At 40.9% G+C, this 19,883-nt stretch overlaps 1 protein-coding gene across 1 annotated transcript in view; it reads left to right on the forward strand.

Moving 5' to 3' along the window:
* NKAIN3 (sodium/potassium transporting ATPase interacting 3) overlaps positions 1 to 19,883 on the forward strand; it is a 280,229-nt gene that overhangs the window by 258,159 nt on the left and 2,187 nt on the right. The window contains exon 5 of the mRNA XM_052651570.1: positions 2,750 to 2,810. Within this exon, the coding sequence (XP_052507530.1) occupies positions 2,750 to 2,810 (61 nt within the window). The remainder of the gene's footprint in view (positions 1 to 2,749; positions 2,811 to 19,883) is intronic.

Here is a 19,883-nt window from a genome sequence, read left to right on the forward strand (position 1 = left end):
CCAGAGGAGGTGGGATAGACTTCATTTTAAGTTAAAATTTCTCTATCAGGATGGGATTTTTTTCAACCCTGTCAGATTAGCTCTGCATATTGATATGTGAAAACTGTGTTTCAGCATTGAGCTCACTGAGTTTGCTCTCATGGGCCCTTCTAGTCAATTCTCTGGCCTTCCTTCCAGGAAATGCCAATGAACCAACTAGTAAATGCCGATGGATCCAGCATGCCAAATGGAATGAGCCAATGCTAAATATATATATATATATGTTCCCTGTCAGAGAGGCTAATAATAGGCTAATATAGACATCATTGTCATCTCAAAAGATATCAATGAAGATAAAACAATAATTTATCTTACTTCAAATCAACATAAATGTGTAAGTAGAAGTGTTAGATTTTTTTTGTAAAGATATATAGTCTGTTAGGAAAGTAGAAAAGGAATATTCACTGTAGCACTAAACTGTCATGAAAGCCTTAACTTTATGCTAGAAAAGTCCTACAACACTCAATCAAAACATTTTGCTTATCTTTCACCTACGTAAATGGAAAAATAATGACTTGTGAGATTTAATTTACCTAAGTTCACTGTGCGGGCAAAATTATTGGATTACCTAAGCTATCAAGCAACTATGGGCTACCTATCCAATATGCAACTACCAAGATAAAACAAACTGTGTAGCATCTAAACAGTGGTCTGCAACCAAAGTAACGAAACTAGGTCAGAAATGTTCTTACTGTAATACGATCCATTCAGTCTTCTACCAACCTCCTCCTTGCCGAGGGAGTAGGACCCAGAGTATCAGTCATCTTGGTCACACTGCACACGAGGAGACCTGATTTGTTTGGCTGTCACTTTGTCTAGCTCTTTCGTGTTCAAAGGGTGTGATCTGCCTGTTTATGCCACTAGGACTCATGTCACCTGAACTCACTGAACTGCTCTTCAAGTTAGTGGGCCATCTTCAAAGTCAGTTCCCCACGGTAGGGCATATTCATCCAAAGAGCTACATCAAGGAGTCCAAAGAAGAACATGTGTATTGAAAAGAGTGAACAAGATAGCAGCTGGGAACGTAAGGAGAAAATATTGCTTCTGTTTCTATTTATGTATGTATTCATTTTCTAAAAACTGAAGAAAAATGAGCCTTTAACAATAAATAATGTGTGGTTTGACTCTGGCTTCCCAGGTGACTAAATGGTAAAGGCTCTGCCTGCCAATGCAGGAGACACAGGAGATGCAAGTTCGATCCCTGGGTCGGGAAGATCCCCTGGAGGAGGACATGGCAACCCACTCCAGATTCTTGCCTGGGAAATCCCATGGACAGAAGAGCTAGTAGGCTACAGTCCATGGGGTCGCCAAGAGTCAGACACGACTAAGCGACTTCACTTTCCCAGGTGACTAAATGGTAAAGGCTCTGCCTGCCAATGCAGGAGACACAGGAGATGCAAGTTCAGTCCCTGGGTCAGGAAGATCCCCTGGAGGAGGACATGGCAACCCACTCCAGTCTTCTTGCCTGGGAAATCCCATGGACAGAGGGGCCTGGCAGGTTTCAGTCCATGGGGTTGCAACGAGTCAGATATGCCTTAACAACTGAGCACACACTCACACAGCCTCACCTGGACTGCAAGTCGGAAAGTCACATGTATTTCTAAAGTACTAGCCATAGCCTGTGAGAAAATGGGAGCCCTCCTCTGACTGGGCTGCAGAAGAACTCAAAGTATATTGTTCTCTTGGGTGGGTTCCAGCTCTCTTCAGAAGGCCTTACCCTGTCGACTACGGGCACACACACACATCCTAGCCCCTGAAACCAAGCAGGATCCTGTGGCGCCCCCTTGGGTACAAAAGCCTCTTCATGTCCCTGTTTCTTTGTGAGAAAATGGCTTCAGCCTCTGAAACATTCCCTGAGTTCCAAAGGGCAGATTGAAATAGTTACAAATTAGGGAAAGGAGGAGATACAGAAACAAAGGAGGAGCAATCAAGAAAGGAGAACAATATACCTGGTGTTTGCATCTTCCCAGGTGGCCTGCAATGCAGGCGACCTGGGTTTGATCCCTAGGTCAGGAAGATCCCCTGGAGGGCATAGCAACACACTCCAGTATTCTTGCCTGGAGTATCCCATGGACAGAGGAGCCTGGCCGGCTACAGTCCACAGAGGTCCCAGAGTTGCACATGAGTGAAGTGACCAAGCAGCAGTAGCATACCTGGTGTTCACAGCTGGCCATTTATAATTAACAAAACAATTTAACATTTAATTAGAATTTACATTCTCAAAGCATTTTCCATAATTAAATAAATGATTGGTATTTAATTTACAATGAACATATTTTGATTCCCCTTGTGGTGATTAAACATTAAAATAGTTGTAGTGATAATGAAAAGTGCTACAAATTGCTCTACAAATAGTAAAAACTTAAATATGTATGTTCTGAATAACCTGTGGTGATTTTAAAATATGAGAACTGTAAATACCAAATCAAAATCTAAGGGAAATAACTGTAATTTGTTCCAAATCAAAATCTAAGTAAAATATATCTATAATTTTTCCCATTTCTGTGTACTACTTTAGAAAGTCATTAAACCTAAGTTAAATGAAAAGGGTTCTTTAAAATCATAGCTATTATTTTAAAATATTTAAATAGCATTTAAGGTTTTTTCCTAAATGTTACAAATTCATAGATGATACTACTGTGTATTCTTTATCTACTGATTATACGGTCTCTTTAATTAGATTTTCAAGATTTTTTTTTCTTCTTTGCAGTTGGTTGGTTTTGTGTATGCCTGTTATGTGATCAGTATTTTCATGGAAGAAGAGGATACCTGTAAGTATTATTTTATCTGCTTCTGGGTTTATTTTGCATGAGATTAGCTTCCAAAACTAATCATTACAGGATCATGAAATCTTTTATATTTGGAATTTTAAATGATTAAAATCAATACAGTAAAGTTACAATCAAGCATTTACAAACTATCCTGCACACAAATAACATGGCACTAAGTATGGAAGCTCTCAATCCAAGTCATGCAAGAGAATGCAGAGAGACAGGGATGCCTACGGATTGCTGCTGTATCATTTTAGTAACTTTTCATCAGAGACCTAAATGTCTTTCAGAGTAGAAAATTAGGGTTGCTTTATCTATCACCAGTTATAAGTATGCTGGCTGCAGAATTTTGAAATCTGACTAATAACAATAACATCAATAGGATAATACAGTATATCAAGAACTACGTATGTATATAAACTCCGTAAAGGAAACAAGAACCTTAGCAACATAGGCCAACAACTGGCATTTATGGAACACCTGCTAATCTGTAAGGCACTTCTTGGCACAATTTCATTATAGGTTCATGTTATACCAAAAAACTTTAATTTGCTTTTTAAAAATAAATTATTATTAGATAAATCAATCATAACCAACCATCCCGGAGATTTGGTTATATCACTGCAGTTACTGTCTGGGTTGTAAAGTTGGCTCTTTTTTGAAAAAATGAGGATAAGTGTCTAGTTAACTGTTACAACTTCTTTCTATAACATAATTGCAAAAGAGTGAATTCTTACCACCAAATAGGTACAGCTCATGGTGTATGAACTGGAATCCAGTTAACAAAGAGGATTTATTTAGTTAACTGGAAGAAATACTAGACCTTGAGATTAAACTCACCAGGCAGTGAAAATATGCAAACATACTACATCATCTCTTTTTTTTTTTTTTCCCACATCATCTCTTTTGTGCCTGCTTGTGGCTATCTTTTTTAATGCTAGTTGATCTGGAAAGTTTCTGACATTTCAAAAGTGCTGTTGTAATGACAACACTTCCAACTATGAGGTTAACTTCAGAAGTTATATTTTCAGGTGCTCCAGTAGTAATTCTGCAATCTTACAAAGTTTACGTACTGAAAATCAGCAGAATGCTTCCAGTGCACAGCTAAGACAGTCTGCACAGCCAAAAACAACCAGTTGAGCTAGGACAATTTTAACTGGAATTGGGACCTTACAAAATTTTTAGAATTGGGGCTGTATAAATGCTTCTCCAAAGCATGATATTAATACATTGATTGATAAATCCTAGCTGAATACCTTATAAAGTACTTCTGAGCAGGTACCAAAAGGATCTTCTTTCTTCTCCTCACTGAACTGATCAGAGGTTCTCAAATTATGCCAATTCTTCATTCATCCTACCGTCTTGTGTGAGGGCAGGCAGATTAATCAATAGTCTTTTATCTAGTAGAATAAATATATAAAAGAATTTTCCTTGAAGCTTGTGATTTTAAGCTAAATTTGGAAATGCAAAATGACATGCAAAATAGAAGATTCATTTAAATTGAGTAAAAGATTTTTGACCTTCTATCAGCCTTTTTCAGCATAATAATGTCTGTATATGAATCAGCTTGCTACTGGCAGATATTATGGTTTCACTGATTTTAGAATCTTTAACTACCTTACGTTTCTGTATAAAAATCTCTGAATCAGCTATTTTAATGCCCGTGAAACTGTCGTTGAAGCAGCTGCTAGCAGCTTATTCTATTAATGGTTTAATTCTAGTGTTTGTTACTAGGATCATACATTAAGTTACCAAGAGACATCCAGATAAAGTAGTTGTGTTACCATCAATTCAAATAATACTTAGAGCCAAAAGTGTCTTGGGTGCTCAAAATGAAGTAAATACGCCCCAGACGAACCTGACATGATAATTGGCTGGAAGCAAGATGACAGTAAAAAGCAATCACAAACCTTTTAGTCTGATAGTTCTCAAAGTGAGGGTAATCTTACATTTTTTTATTGAAAGAAGTGGGAATCTAAGTGCAGTTGTAATTAAATTGTCCCAGAGTCTTCAGAAGGTAGATGTGAGCAAAAAAAAAAAAAAAAAAAGTCTGAAACCGATTGCATTGATCCCATAGACTAGTGCAATTTATGCCAACACTTAGCTGTCAGGTAATAATGAACTGCCCTTTGGAGCCACCATTGAGCTAGCGAGAGGGCATTACCAACCTCCAATCGAGAAGATGTGTCCTTTGAATTGTGTTTCCAAAATGTAAACATCAAATAAGAAAACAATACTGGTAGCCTTTCAGCTTATCTAAGCATACTTCTAGAAAGCTTCTTCTGAAAGGTAACTGCAAATAGACACTGTAATGTCATAGTATTTTGGCAGACAATATAGCATTTATCATTTCGATTCCTATTCTAACTAATGAAAATCTCTGCATTATTCAAAATGCAAAGTTAAGCCTTGCTCATGGACTGAAAGCTGTCAGCCATCCTTAAAAATTAATAACTACCTGCCTCTCTCCTCTGCAGTGCTTAAGTGGTTCTATGGGACTAACATTTCAGCTGATGGACATTTCTGAAGGGTAATAAATGCTTGAGGAAACATTTATTTCCAGCCACCCATCTTAGTTACCTTTCAGACTCTTTCGCCATTTCCTATAAAGACTATGATTGCAGGTCAAAGACAGTGAAATAAAAAGCTCACAAAAGCAAGAGTGCTGCTAGGTAGGGTCAATACTGTTCATCATTCATTCTCATGAAAAAGCCTATTTATATCTGTTTCACTTTTTATTTCTCTTTTTAATATCTGTCAGTCTCTTTGAACACTTTTGTGAGACCAGGGCATTTGGAACCTGTAATAGTAAAAATATGTCAACATCTTGTTTGTGAACCATTTACTGCTGAAAATGAACTTGTGGGATGGCTACTGTCTTGTCAGTTTTCCTAAAAATACCTTTTTTAATTCAAGGAAGTGTGGAGGGGAAGCAAAGACGCTGACAAATAGTATTAACTTTATAAATATAGTCAGGTTTTTTCAGAGGATCTTTGCTAGCTCTGCTTCATCTGATATTAGGTTGCAAATTGTGAATGGAGCATCTGTTGGGCTTGAAAAGCCCAGCCTACTACGTATATGTTGAATGGCTCGAGAAATGTACGTTGAAAACCCTACGTGTTTTTGAAAAGTTTTTGAAAAGAAAACAAATTCCCCAGATGTGGGTTCAGTATTTTATTTTGAAAATCTCAATATACCTCCTCATACAACTGTTCGACCCTTGCTAATGTAGTTTGGGAAACTTTATTGGAAGGAAGCACAAGCTTTGGAAAAATAATTGCATATCTGCTGTCCTTGAGGCTTCCCATAGACTAGTGTTCATGTATTTGCCTGTCTTTCCGTGAATTCCTGTTAAGAGAACGAGGTGATAGTACCATAGCAATGATGTGAACTTAGGTCCTGCTGAGAATTCACTGGAGAAGCTAATGGGAGGGAAACTGACCAGTCTGAGTGTTAATTTCCAGTTTCCCTTCCTTTATTTTGTGATGTCTGGAAAAGCCTTAGAAAAATAATGTGACCCAGAAGTCAGGCAGTAGAGGACAGAGAGAAAGCAGACGAGGCCTGGATGATCCTCAGAAGAGAAAACGTTTTTTTTATTTTGTGAGCTTTGCGATATGTGGATGTTTGAGGGTTGTTGGGCTGCACCCCACAGGCTTACAAGCCCTGTACTTGCCCAGCCTCAAGACTGAAGAAAGAGCCCAGAGTCAGCATCAAAAACATCGGTGATTTCATGGATGGGGGATTTTACATGTCCCAGTGTCTCTCAAGAGGGATGTCATCAACACCCAGCTCCCCAAACCAGTAAGTCAAGGAGGGACTCTCCATGGAGTCAAGATAGCAAAGCCATCTTACTAAAACTAGCTCCAAAGTCAGGGCTAACCTCACAGTGAAATGGCAAAGTGAAGTGACAGTCAGAAACGGCTTTGATTTTTCTGTGTTTCCACTTGAAACTGTATGTTAGAAAATTTTTAAATGAAAGTGGTCCTCACTCTGCCAATACCTAGCTCTGTGCCCATTAACAAATAGAATCTCCCATTAGGGGTCACCCAAGCACTTTCAGCTCTAACATCACAGCCCTCTGGATGACGCCCAGAGCCGGGAATATTTCAAGGCACCATCAAGTGCATCACCTTTTCTTCATTCATTTCCAAATGGTAAATATCAGGTAGCTATTCAAGACATCCTCATCTCTCTGCTCCAGACTAACAGCCCAGGCAGTGTGAAAACCAGCTTCACCCCTTACGGCAAGCCCTCTACACAGATGCCTGTCAACTCAAAAGAGACATGATCTCATCTCCCTACAGCCAGGGTCAGATAGGTTGGAGCTCCCAGGTTCTTATGGTTACCAAGAGTCCAAGCTGTGGAGCATGCCCTTCCCTGAGAAGGAAGACTGAAGGATCTGCCATCCAGATGGTACAGAATGGAAGATGAGAGATTTGGGAGCCAGAGGTGATTATGAGGGAACAACTGAAAAAAGAAAGTTCACATCCTCATGGCATCCTAAATGCAGTAAGAAAAAGAAAGGGGGGAATGCAAGGATTTTATGTGGATCCTGGGCAATAGTTTTTATTATTTATTCAATAATAATGCATTATTAGTGGGAGAATTTAGAAACCCAAGGGAGAGAGGAGCTAGCAGTATTCTGCCATGGTCCCGTGTATCTCCATTTTAATTCTAAAGTCAGTAGCCCCATCCCAACTCATCTCCACCTTTCTCAGTCATCCAACCGAGCTGCTCAGCCAGCCCTACCACGGGTACGCCGAGCCCTCGTTTCTCTCCAGCCATCCCAGAGCTGCCCGGTGATCGGTCCCTGAGCAGCAGAGAAGCATGTGCCTTACCCACTGGCCCTGATGCTGCCCCACGAGGGCACGTGTGTGAGGGCCCCCTCTGCTTCTTCCTCTCATGCATTCCAAATCAACGGCGTCTCCTGGTCCGTGAAAACTGCAGCCTTAAAGCTCCCTACACTGCAACTTTGGAGTCCTTACTCTCATTTTAGGAATGAGGACATGAAGCCGAGACAGGTGATGTAATTGTGGCATCTTTGTCCTCCTCTGCTCTGCACTGACAGCCTGAGACTCTAAGATATAGAGAAGGCAAGCCAGCAGACGTGGCTTCCCGCAGGCTCCTCGGGTCTCTCTCCCATCAGAGCTGTCCATATTAATCCAAGATTTTCTTCTTGCTGACACAGAAGAGGGGGGCTTCACTCTGTCCTGGGGCTCTCGTGGCTCCTCTGTCTGTCCTTCCCACGTATTCAGGCAGCTGGTGTCATTAATGATTCTCTCTCCGCCTCCCTGGCCTTACCTCTTTTTCCCATCCCCATCCTAGTTTCTTCCTCTCCTTGGATCTTTTTCTTCAGCTTATGAATAAAGCTGTGCGTGCGTGCTCAGTTGCTTCAGTCCTGTCTGACTCTTTGCCACTCTATGGACTGTAGCTTGCCATGCTCCTCTGTCCATAGGATTTCCCAGGCATGGATACTGGAGCGGGTTGTCATGCCCTCCTCCAGGGGATCTTCCCGGCCCAGGTATCAAACCTTTGTCTGCTCTTGCTGTCTTCTTTCTCGCCTCTCTTTTGTTTGCTCTTGCTCTCTGATTATAAGAAGAACACAAAGTCTAGATTAGAGTAAATGGCATACCTTCAGAACATCTTTCTTTGCTGAATACAGTTCAGTCAACTGCCAAGCTTGGACGTATGTGCTTGTGTCGGGGGCTTGCCAGCTATTTGCCATTTGTGTCTTCTTCTTCTGGCATACCGCTGGGTTGCATCTCCCAAGTTCCCTGCAGTTGGGTATCCCATGACACTGAATTCCAGATCATGGAATGTGAGCAGAAGAGACACCCTCACTTCCAGGCATGGCCCCCAAATCCTCCCCTATGTGATTCTCCATGTTCTTCCCCTTTCTGCCTCTTGGTTACAGACCAGCTTTGGAAATCACATGTTCAAAATGGTGGAGCCACCACGGTGAATAAATGTCGAAATAAATGTTGGAATTTATTTCTCCATTAAGTAAACATCTCAGATGATATGAGTTTGCTGCATGTTAAGGGCTTTTCTGGTGGCTCAGAAGGTAAAGAATCTGCCTGCAATGCAAGAGACCTGGGTTTGATCCCCAGGGAGGGAAGATCCCCCGGAGGAGGGAATAACAACCCACTCCAGTATTTTTGCCCAGAGAATTCCATGGACAGGGAAGCCTGGAGGGCTTTGATCGATGGTGTCACAAAGTGTCAGACACGACAGTGACTTTCACTTTCTTTCACTTTAAGGAATTTTCAACTAGGAAGCAGGAGCTCAATTCCAAGGCAATTCTCACTTTCCACTAATGGAGGTTCAGAGCTTTTTAAAATAGTTGGTGGAACAAGAGGCGATCTCATGCCATATCCTTCCAATGTGACTAATTCAGCAGCCCACAGCATTGGGACTCAGATTATGTTAGATTTGAGTAGACACAAGACTTTACTCCTATCAAGAATCTCTTTCTGGTTGGCTTTATACTCACTAACCCTTTAAAACATTTTAATGTCTTCCCGTTTGACTCAGATGTTCTGTTGACATTCCACTTAATTTCTTTCAACCGTATCTCCTGATGGTATTCTGTGTTATTTCTATATTTTAGGTAGGCTGCCAATTCTTGCAGTGCTCAACTAGATTTGGCATTTTCCAAAATCTCTTCTTGTTCTGTAGAAATTGATCTTTCCGTGTCTGAAAGTATAGTCCAGATCCAGAATATTATTGTGTAATTTTAGGACTTAAACAAGTTTAAGTAGCTAATCCTTTATTCATTTGATTCATTAGTTCAAGAAACAGTTACTGAAAAACTGCAAGGATACAGAGATGAATCAGCCTTGGTCCCTTTCTTAGGAGATCTCACGTCTAATAAGTGAGCCAGGTATGTAAATAATGATGGACGAGTGAAGCACAGATCATGGTCTGCATAAAGTGAATCAGATGCACTGGAAAAAATCAGCGGAAGCTAATTGTCTGTCAGAGCATCAAGCCTGGCTGCTCAGAGCATGAGAACATGGTCTATATGAAGAAAATTACAAGGAAGAGGACATTAAAACGCTGGCAAAAAGATATGTCAAACTAGTGTGGGAAAACCATGGGGTACTCAGGAAGTGATGAGTATGGGGTGTGTTCAGTTCACTAAGTGAACAACAGGGTCAGTCTTTGAGGGACCTTGGATTCTGGCTTATACCTGTGTTAAGTCTAAGTCACTTCAGTGGTGTCTGACTCTGTGACCCCATAGACTGTAGCCTACCAGGTTCCTCTGTCCATGGGATTCTCCATGCAAGTGAGTCCCAACCTATTTCATATCTTGGCACTTATAGAGAAAAGTCAAAATTTATGAGGCACACTGTGACAAATAAGTTACTTTTTCCCAGCAATAAATGAGCACCCCAGACCACTAGCTACCCCCAGTCTTGCTCAGCAAGCATGCGGACGTGAGCATGCCCCACCCCGTCCCCACCACCCACACACCAGGGAATTAGGGAATCAATATCCTGTCAGCTGTACCTACTCAGGTCTCAACAGCTGGGATGCTCTGATAGATGATGTGGAATCAATGAAAAGATTTAATCTTGGGAAGAATATGATCAGACTCAATTTTCTTTGAACAGTCATTCATAGAAAGAGAAAGGAATTTATAAAATGATCTCAGAAGAAATGGCATTTTGGGGATGGAGTCTGTCTTAGAAATTGGAAAACCAAAAGTAATAATAGAGGCTATTTTTAAAAGGAAAAAGAATATTCAAAGGGGAAATGTTCAAAAGTGTAGAAGCAGACAGGAAAAACTGAATTATAGAGACTTCAAAGTCAACAAGTATTTGTCACTTGATTTATAGAGCAAAGGAAAACATTAGCTAGATTTAAATGAGTGATAAAAATATATTGGGGAAAAATTTAATAACTAAGAAAAATGCATTGTATAAGGGGGGAAAATGTACCCGTTTGGACAAATTCTTAGAGCTTTTTTTAGCCCTTACCTTTTTAGTTTAATATTTTTTCTCTGAATCATTCCGTTCTGCTTTATTGACCCCAAACAGATCTTAGAAATTCACTGTGCCATTGTTTAAGTATTATATACTCACAGAAAATTTTAAAGTGGAAAGAAACTGTGTGCTCTGATTATGGGAACATCTGCCTTCAGAAATGTGGACCCATGAGAAAAACAAAAGAGGAAATTCATCCAAATTAAAAAATGAAAAGGGAGCTCCAAAAATAGAAAAGGGAGGTGTTTTCAGAATTTTTAAAAATCTTGTTTTCTCTAGAATAAAATATTCCTCTAAGTGAGCCCAATAGTAATGACGCAAAGGCCTTCAGCCACCCCTGATTTTGAGCATACAGTAATTGAAAACTTATAAAAACTTTGAAAGAGACTTCAGGAAAGCCAAATTGCAGTTGTTAATAGTAAGCAGCCATTCCACCCAGTTACTGATGAAGATGAACCAAAGGGTTAGCAGTATATCTACAAAAGGAAAAGAGTACAACTTATGTGGCTTTAAAAAACCTGAGTAACTTTAAAGGGAATGTGTGTGCGTGCATGCGTGCATGCTCAGCCCTGTGTGAATCTTTGTGACCCCATGGACTGTAGCCCACCAGGCTCCTCTGTCCATGGAATTCCCTAAGCAAGAATACTTGGAGAGGATCGCCATTTCCTACTCCAGGGGCTCTTCCCGACCCAGGAGTTGAAGCCACATCTCCTGCGTCTCCTGCATTGGCAAGGGGATTCTTTACCACTGTGCCACCTGGGAAGCACTTTAAAGGGAATAGAAAACAATTTAAAAAAAAAAAAAAGAAGAAGAAGGGATATAGGTAAGCATATAGCTGATTCACTTTCCTGCACAGCAGAAACAAACAACATTGTGAGGCAATGCTATGCCAACAAAAACTAATTTTATAAAAGCAAATATACTATTAAAGATGAAAATTAAGAAGGAAAAAGAAAAGAACCTAGGTCCTTTCTTCCTGAATATGAGAAAATGAAAACTAAGAAGTGTATGTGTGCATTGAGGAAGATGGCTGTAGGAGCCGGGATGTCCTAGGCATTTTTATAAAGATGATACAACTCTAGCAGTCAAGAGAGAGAGAAGAAATTACAGCAACAGATGCTTTATTATCAAAGCACCTCGTAGGGACACTATAACCAGGTTCCCTTCACACAAGAATCAAGACAAAATGCTAGAGACTGTCCATGGTATCCTTACTGAAAAACTGTATAGATTTATAGAAGACGAAATAGAAGTTTTGTAGTTTCTATTCAAATAGTGTCATAGAATAAGTGTACCCATGCACCTAAAGGAATAACACTGAAAGCACTGGGGAAATGTCACTCTGCACACTTTGCACAAAGGGGATGTATTACGTACAAAGAATCCCATAGAGTGACTTGAAATACCAAGAAAAAAGAGAGTGATTTCCCCTCAGTGTCTGTGCTACTGTGAGGAAAAAGGACTAGAGAATAAAAGCAATGCCAGTTAAAAGCATTTAAAAAAAAAAATGGCTCAAGAGTGCATGCTAAGTCACTTCAGTCATGTCCAACTCTACAACCCTATGGACTGTAGCCCACCAGCCTCCTCTGTCCAGTGGAGTCTTCAGGCAAGAATACTGGGGCGGGTTGTCATGCCCTCCTCCAGGGGGTCTTCCCAACCCAGGGATCAAACCCACCCCTCTTAGTCTCCTACATTGGCAGGTGTGGCAGGTGAGTTCTTTACCACTGCTGCTGCTGCTGCTAAGTCGCTTCAGTCATGTCCGACTCTGTGCAGCCCCATAGACGGCAGCCCACCAGGCTCTGCCATCCCTGGGATTCTCCAGGCAAGAACAATGGAGTGGGTTGCCATTTCCTTTTCCAGCGCATGAAAGTGAAAAGTGAAAGTGAAGTCACTCAGTTGTGTCCGACTCTTCGCGACCCCATGGATTGCAGCCTACAAGGCTCCTCCGTCCATGGGATTTCCCAGGTAAGAGTACTGGAGTGGGGTGCCGTTGCCTTCTCCATCTTTACCGCTAGCACCAACCAAATCAAATGTCTCGTTAGCAAGAATTCAATGTAAAGCTTATCATTACAATAACAGAATTTTAGGATGTAATTCAAATACTACACAATTGTGAAAACAATGCCCCCACCAAAAAAAAAAAAAAAACTGTTTACTTTTAATAGTTGCAAATTTTTGTATGGCTATAAAATGCGTATCTAATTAATAATCTGCCATTATTAAAGTCTAGCTCAATCAAATGGCTTCCCTGATGACTCAGTGATAAAGAATCCTCCTGCCAAGGCCTGCCTAATGCAAGAGATGTGAGTTCTATCCCTGAATTGGGAAGATCGCCTGGAGAAGGAAATGGCAACCCACTCCAATATTCTCTCCTGGGAAATCCCATGGACAAAGGAGCCTGGCAGGCTACAGTCCACGGGGTCACAAAGCGTCAGACACAACTCAGCAACTAAACAACAACAAACAACAATCAAATGTAACAGAGTATGATACGACAAATATTGTGGGTATGATCTTTAAAAATAAAAAATGTGCCTTCCTTATTTTGGCAAAATCAGATTTAGCATTTGAAGCTTATCTTTAGAATAACAGTGGGCTTTCTTGGTGGCTCAGATGGTAAAGAATCTGCGTGCAATGCTGGAAACCCAGGTTCGACCCCTGGGTTGGAAGGATCCCCTGGAGAAGGAAACGGTAACCCACTCCAGTATTCTTGCCTGGAGAATCCCATGGACAGAGGAATCTGGCTGCAGTCCATGGGATCGCCAAGATTCAGACACGACTGAGCTAGTGACACTTTAGAATAATGGCAGTTATCCTCTACCAACATGAGCAAACATAAATGCATTGCAGATATTGATGAACAAGTCTTAAACATAAAATGAAATATTTATTGGAAGGGTACCTCTTAATAAAATGGACAGGGTGGTTTTGTTTCAATTAGTTCATGTATTCATAGATGAATATTGGTTATTGCTAGAATATAATAGGTACCTGAGGTACTTTTTACCTCATTTCAATATAAGAATGGGAGGAAATTTGTTACAGTAATGTCACTCAACTGTTTTAATTCCTTCTCTCCCTAAATAGTTTTGAGAGCTTACCTTGTACCAGGCACTGTTCTAAGTTCTGGGGAGATAGCAGTGAACAAAACCAGACAAGGTCAGATAAAAATTTTTATCTCATAGAACTTAAATTATAGTGAAGGAGTCAGATATCAATTTTTTTTAACAAAATATATAGTGCGTGTGTGCATGCTCAGTCATGTCCAACTCTGCCATCCCATGGACTGTAGCCTGCTAGGCTCATCTGTCCATGGGATTTTCCAGGCAAGAATACTGGAGTAGGTTGCCATTTCCTTCTCCAGGTGATCTTCCCAACCCAGGGATCGAAACTGCATCTCTTGGGTCTCCTTGCATTGGCAGGCAGATTCTTTACCACTAAGCCACCTGGAAAGCCCAAAATATACAGTACAATATGGTAAACAGTGATAAACACAAAAGAGGAAACATAATGGAGGAAAGGAGATAGGATAAGTGGGAATTATAAAGTGGCTGCAGTACATGTCAAAAGTATATATGCTCCATTATCAAAAATCATTTTTTAGGGAAGGATAAATTAGCAGTTTCGGATTAAAATATACACACTAATATGTATGAAATAGATGACCAACAAGGATGTACTGTATATCACAGAACACTATACTCAATGTCTTATAATAACCTATATTGGAAAAGATTATAAAAAGACATCAGTTCAGTTCAGTTCAGTCACTCAGTCATGTCTATATATAAATATATGTGTATAACTGAAACACTTTGCTGCACACCTGAAACTAACAGGACATTGTAAATTAACCATAATTCAATAAAAATTGTTAGATTATTTTAAAGTACTACAAGTGATAAATCAACTATGTCCTCCTTCCATTATTTTGGAAGCTACCTACCTTGTCATTAGTAGCTGTTACTTCATCATCCCTCATAAGAAATTAAAACTTTGCTTTGGTTTAGTGCCCTGGAGCCTTTTACCCTGGGAAGTGCAATAAGATGAGTGCCTCTCCAGATGGTTGAGATAAATGCCTTCAGTCAAGCAGAAAGTAGATAGCTGTGGAAGAGAATGAGTGAACCCAGAACCAGAATGGCCACAGGTACCTTCTCAGGACACACACGTTTTGGAATAACACTTTTGGAATTGGCTACCTTAAATCGACTTCCTGGGTGGCTAAGATGGTAAAGAATCTGCCTGCAATGCAGGAGACACAGGTTCAATCCCTGGGTTGGGAAGGTCCCCTGGAGAAGGGCATGGCAACCCACTCCAATATTCTTGCTTGGAGAATTCTATGGACAGAGGAGCCTGGTGGGCTACAGGCCATGAGTTCGCAAAGAGTTGGACATGACTGAGCGACTAACACTTCCACCTCCACCTTAAATTACACACCATTTGGGAAGTCCTCACATCCCCTGGGGCATGCACTCCCCAGCTGAAGACAGCTGGCCTCTTATTGCCTCCCCACCCGGACCCCGCAAGAGGAGGAGGGACTGGAACCCCCAGACAGATGTGTGGTTTCTTCCAGACCCTCCAGACTCTCCCAGTGACACCTCTCGGGGTTTCCCAGGCCACAGAGCCATCCGAGTCATTGCGCAGTATCAGCTTTCCACATCAGTGCCTTTGCCTGAGGGGGACCAGATGAAGTGAGATGGATCCACTTTGCATGGCTGATAGCAGGCCAAAAGAGGTAAATGTGCTGGAAGACGGACCTGGCCAAGGCCACCTCTAGGGTGGCAGACTCTGCCCCTCCAGTGAGGCTGACTTCTCCCTGAGCATCTCAGGGGTCCCATGCGAGAAGCTTCCCTTCTTCAGTTCCCAGGGCTTTCTGAAAGGTGGAGGGGATGGTAAATTTCCTATATTATAAAGAGAACAATCATGAACATTAATAAAGCTTGCCCATGGGCTGTCATCTACCAGTTTGAACAGCTCTTAACATTCCTAAAGTTATTTCCAGCAGGCAGTTGCATAGCCCCAACCACCTCCTCTGGGGGTCAGCGGTGTTTCAGGGCACAGTCAAGTTCACCAGGTCCAGCAGACCCATGGGGGCACCATGCCTGGACCCACTCTGTGTGATATGAGCTGCCCCACCATGGTCTGCAATTTGGCTCAGCGGGTCGTGCCCTCTGAAAGCTCAGATTCTTCAGACAGGAAGAGGCAGCAGATCAGCGATGCTGTGGGCCAGCTCGTTCCCTAGTAACGCAGGCAGAGTTCAGTTGCCAGCTCCCTCAGAAACCACCGCTCTCTCCTAAAAGCCTTCATTACCTACGGGGGTCTGCAAAATCCTCCCTGTGGTCTGTTAAGGTTCTCACTGCATGAACTCAGTGGATGTCGAGCATCTGCCCTGGCTTTTCTCTTATGAATTCCTATCACAGAATGAGTAAATCACAATGTAACGGCCCCCATATCTGAGTTCTTTACAAGCCTGAGCAATGCTCCCTTAAGCAGTATTGCTGGCGACCTATAAAATAAATGCTTATTAGAGTAGTCTCATAACGACATAGCGGGAACAATGATAGAGCAAGAAGCAGGCTCAGAGTAAATACGTTAATTGATCCTCATCCTCCCAAGTCTTTTCATTTCTCTGAGCTAAATGCAATGGTAGAGTGTCTCCGTGTTTCCCAGTCAGAGACAAGGCAGTGTGCAACAGAGCTGGATCAGAAAAAAAAATGCCTGCATTCTGGTTCATTCTCTGCTGTGTGTGTGCGTGCACACTTAGTCGTGTCCAACTGTTTGTGACCCCATGAACTGTAACCCACCAGACTCCTCTGTCCATGGGGATTCTCCAGGCAAGAATACTGGCGTGAATTGTCATGCCCTCCTCCAGGGGATCTTCCCAACCCAGGGATCGAACCCACATGTCTTGTATCTCCTGCATTGTCAGGCGAGTTCTTTACCAGCTGAGCCACCAGGGTGAATCTAGTTAAACCTGGGACATAAATGATAGCTTGAGTGGGCACTGAAAATGGCCTGTCTTGCTTTAGGTGTCAGTTGGGATTGCAGTGTCTGGATGAAGCCCTGAGTAAGTAATACTGACTTATCTATTGGAAACCTCACTGATGACCAAAAGTTCCCTGTAGTCAAACAGAAGACTCACTTGTGAATCTCTTACAAGTGGAAACGTGAGAAAAAAAGAAAAGTGAAAGTATTAGTCGTGCCTTACTCTTGTGACCCCATGGACTGTAACTCACCAGGTTCCTCTCTGTCCGTGGAATTTTCCAGGCAAGAATACTGGAGTGGGTAGCCATTCGCTTCTCCAGGGGATCTTCCTGACCCAGGGATGGAACCCTGTTATCCAGCTTTACAGATGGATTCTTTACCGTCTGAGCCACCAGGGAAGCCCAACAAGTGGAAAACAAGTCTGTGTTTGTACAGTAAGATGATGCTATAAATCCAAAGTGGCTTTGGAGTTCCTCCAGGTCAGTGAGAGCCCCTGTCTGGGATCTACCATGGGGAAAGTGAATAACCACAAAGATGTTCCATTGCAAGTAACATAATTTGTTCTAAGAAGTCACTTGGCTCTGTGCTTGGAAGTTGGCACAGGAAATACATTTGAAAGGACTACGAACAATGGGTTTTCCAGGCTGTGGGCTCTCCCCAAGGGATCTTTTATAGTAACACCTCAGTTTCCGAGAATGGGTGAAGAGGGCAATGTTCTCTGTAACCGGCTTTTCTGCACCATTGATGCCAGCTCTTAATTGTGCTGATTTTTCTGTTCTACATTTTAAGACTTTAATAACCAGAGAATTCAAGTCAATTATCCTGCAGGTCACTCAGCAAGTTGTGCACACCCCTCTACTTCTGTCTTCCTCATCTCCTCCCAGGCCACTCTTCTGCCAAAGACCCTTAGATGGTGTTCTTGCTGTGATTGCTTCAGATTTCATGATGTTTTGTTTCTAATTTTCCTTTTCTAATATTTCTGAAAACCCATCTATGCCTCTTCTGCTACTTCTCAGGTTTCATTACAATTCATCTCCTTATTTCTACTGGAGCAACTCCTTAATTCAGCAGCTTCTGTTCTCCCATCTTTCTCATTACAGTGACTTTTAGAATGCACAGTCACTTCACTTTCTTAACAGTGTGATACAACTACCACTCTGAAAGCTTAAAAAGCTGAAGGTATTTCCTACTGAGTTGTTTTCAAGTATTTCGTTGGGTCAAAGAACAACTTCATTTTTTAAAGCATCATTTTTAAAAACTTTAAAATCTATAAACACTTCAGTTTACCTCTTTACTTAAACTGTATTCCTACTCTGGCAAATGGGAAGTGTCAGTGTGTGCTTAAAAAACTATTTTTCTAATATGGAAATATCAGGTTTCTGTTGACAAAAACAACATTGTTCTGTTCTACTCATAAAAGATTCTTGATGTTTTCAGTTTCTTAATTACCTACTTTTTCCACCTTTTGGATATGATGAATAATGCTATTTTCAAAAATGATTCAAAATCATCTTTTGAATCTTTTAGTAAATGGCAATAAGTGAAAGCTTACAAAAAAGGAAAACATGGAAATTTATGCTCACAAAACAAGCAAACTAGACAAACTAAATATTGAGAATTTAAAAATTTGTGTACAAATTTTTATGTGGACGTATGTTTCCATTTCTCTTGGGTGTATACCTAGGAGTAAGAATCCACCTGCTAATGCAGGAGATGCAAGAGACATGGGTTCGATCCCTGGGTCAGGAAGATCCCCTGGAGGAGGGCATGGCAACCCACTCTAGCATTCTTGCCTGGAGAATCCCCATGGACAGAGGAGCCTGGTAGGCTACAGTCCATGGGGTCCCAAGGAGTCAGACATGAGTGAGCATGCAATCACGCATGGTAACTCTGTACTTCCTCTTTTAAGAACCACCTGTCTTGCAACATTTTACATTACCACCAGCGGTGCATGAGGGTTCCAATTTCTCCATATCTTTACCAACATTTATTATCTGATTTTTATAGCCATTTTGGTGAGTATAAAGTAGTATCTCATTGTGGTTTTGGTTTGCATTTCCCTGCAAATATTTTTGTAATGCAATTGATGTTGAAAACAAGCAAACAAAACAAAGGCTTTGGGATGACAGAATACGTTTTCTCTCTTGGCTTCTCTTCATTAATCAGTTAGGGTCATTTCTGTCTTTAAAGAACTACTTCATAAATTAATCCAAGTGACTGTGAGCATTTTATAAGTGAGTCTTCCACATTTTAGCTGCACTGCATTCAAGATCAGTTGAAGAACTTAAGTCAAACTATTCAACAAATGAAGCACCCCCAAAATCATCTTTTGAATCTTTAGTAGATGGCAATAAGTGAAAGCTTACAAAAAAAGGAAAACATAGAAATTTATGCTCACAAAACAAGCAAGCTGGACAAATTAAATATTGAGAGTTCAAATGTTACATGAAATTTAATTTTCAGTTTCATAGTTTCCTTTTGAAATCTCTTGACTTGAGAAAAGACTCTTTTGACAGAACTGCATTTTATTTGACAAATTTATATTCTACACCAAAATGAAAAAAGTTAATTTGTGAGAAGGTCTAAAAAGTATCATAAATAAATGCAAGTTATTTTGTGTCTTGTAAAATTCTTGGCACAGAAAAATGTGCTAAATGGAGGTAAAATTGCAGTGCTTGGGAAAGTATTTGGGCTAAACTATATGACACCTGTCCTTTCTGTAGCAAATTTGCTTGGCATTTATCAGCATGAGTTTGAGCAAGCTCTGGAAGTTGGTGATGGACAGAGAAGCCTAGCATGCTGCAGTCCATGGGGTTGCAGAGTCAGATATGACTGAGCGACTGAACTGAAGTGATACGGAAAATATTTTCATAGTTAAAAATACTATGATTTACAGAGGCAATCAAGATATCAGCAATTTCAACTTTACTAATCATAAAAATAAATGTTGAATAAGATTGTAAATAAATTTATAAAAATAATAAAACTGTATTGAAAAGATATGTGTATATTTTCCCCCAAAAGATCAGTGATGTGGTATTTTACAGATAGACATGGACCATGGAGCAGATTCATGGCAGTACATGAATTTATACCAAAA

This window comes from Budorcas taxicolor, chromosome 14 (assembly GCF_023091745.1).
Source record: "Budorcas taxicolor isolate Tak-1 chromosome 14, Takin1.1, whole genome shotgun sequence".
Taxonomy (NCBI): domain Eukaryota; kingdom Metazoa; phylum Chordata; class Mammalia; order Artiodactyla; family Bovidae; genus Budorcas; species Budorcas taxicolor.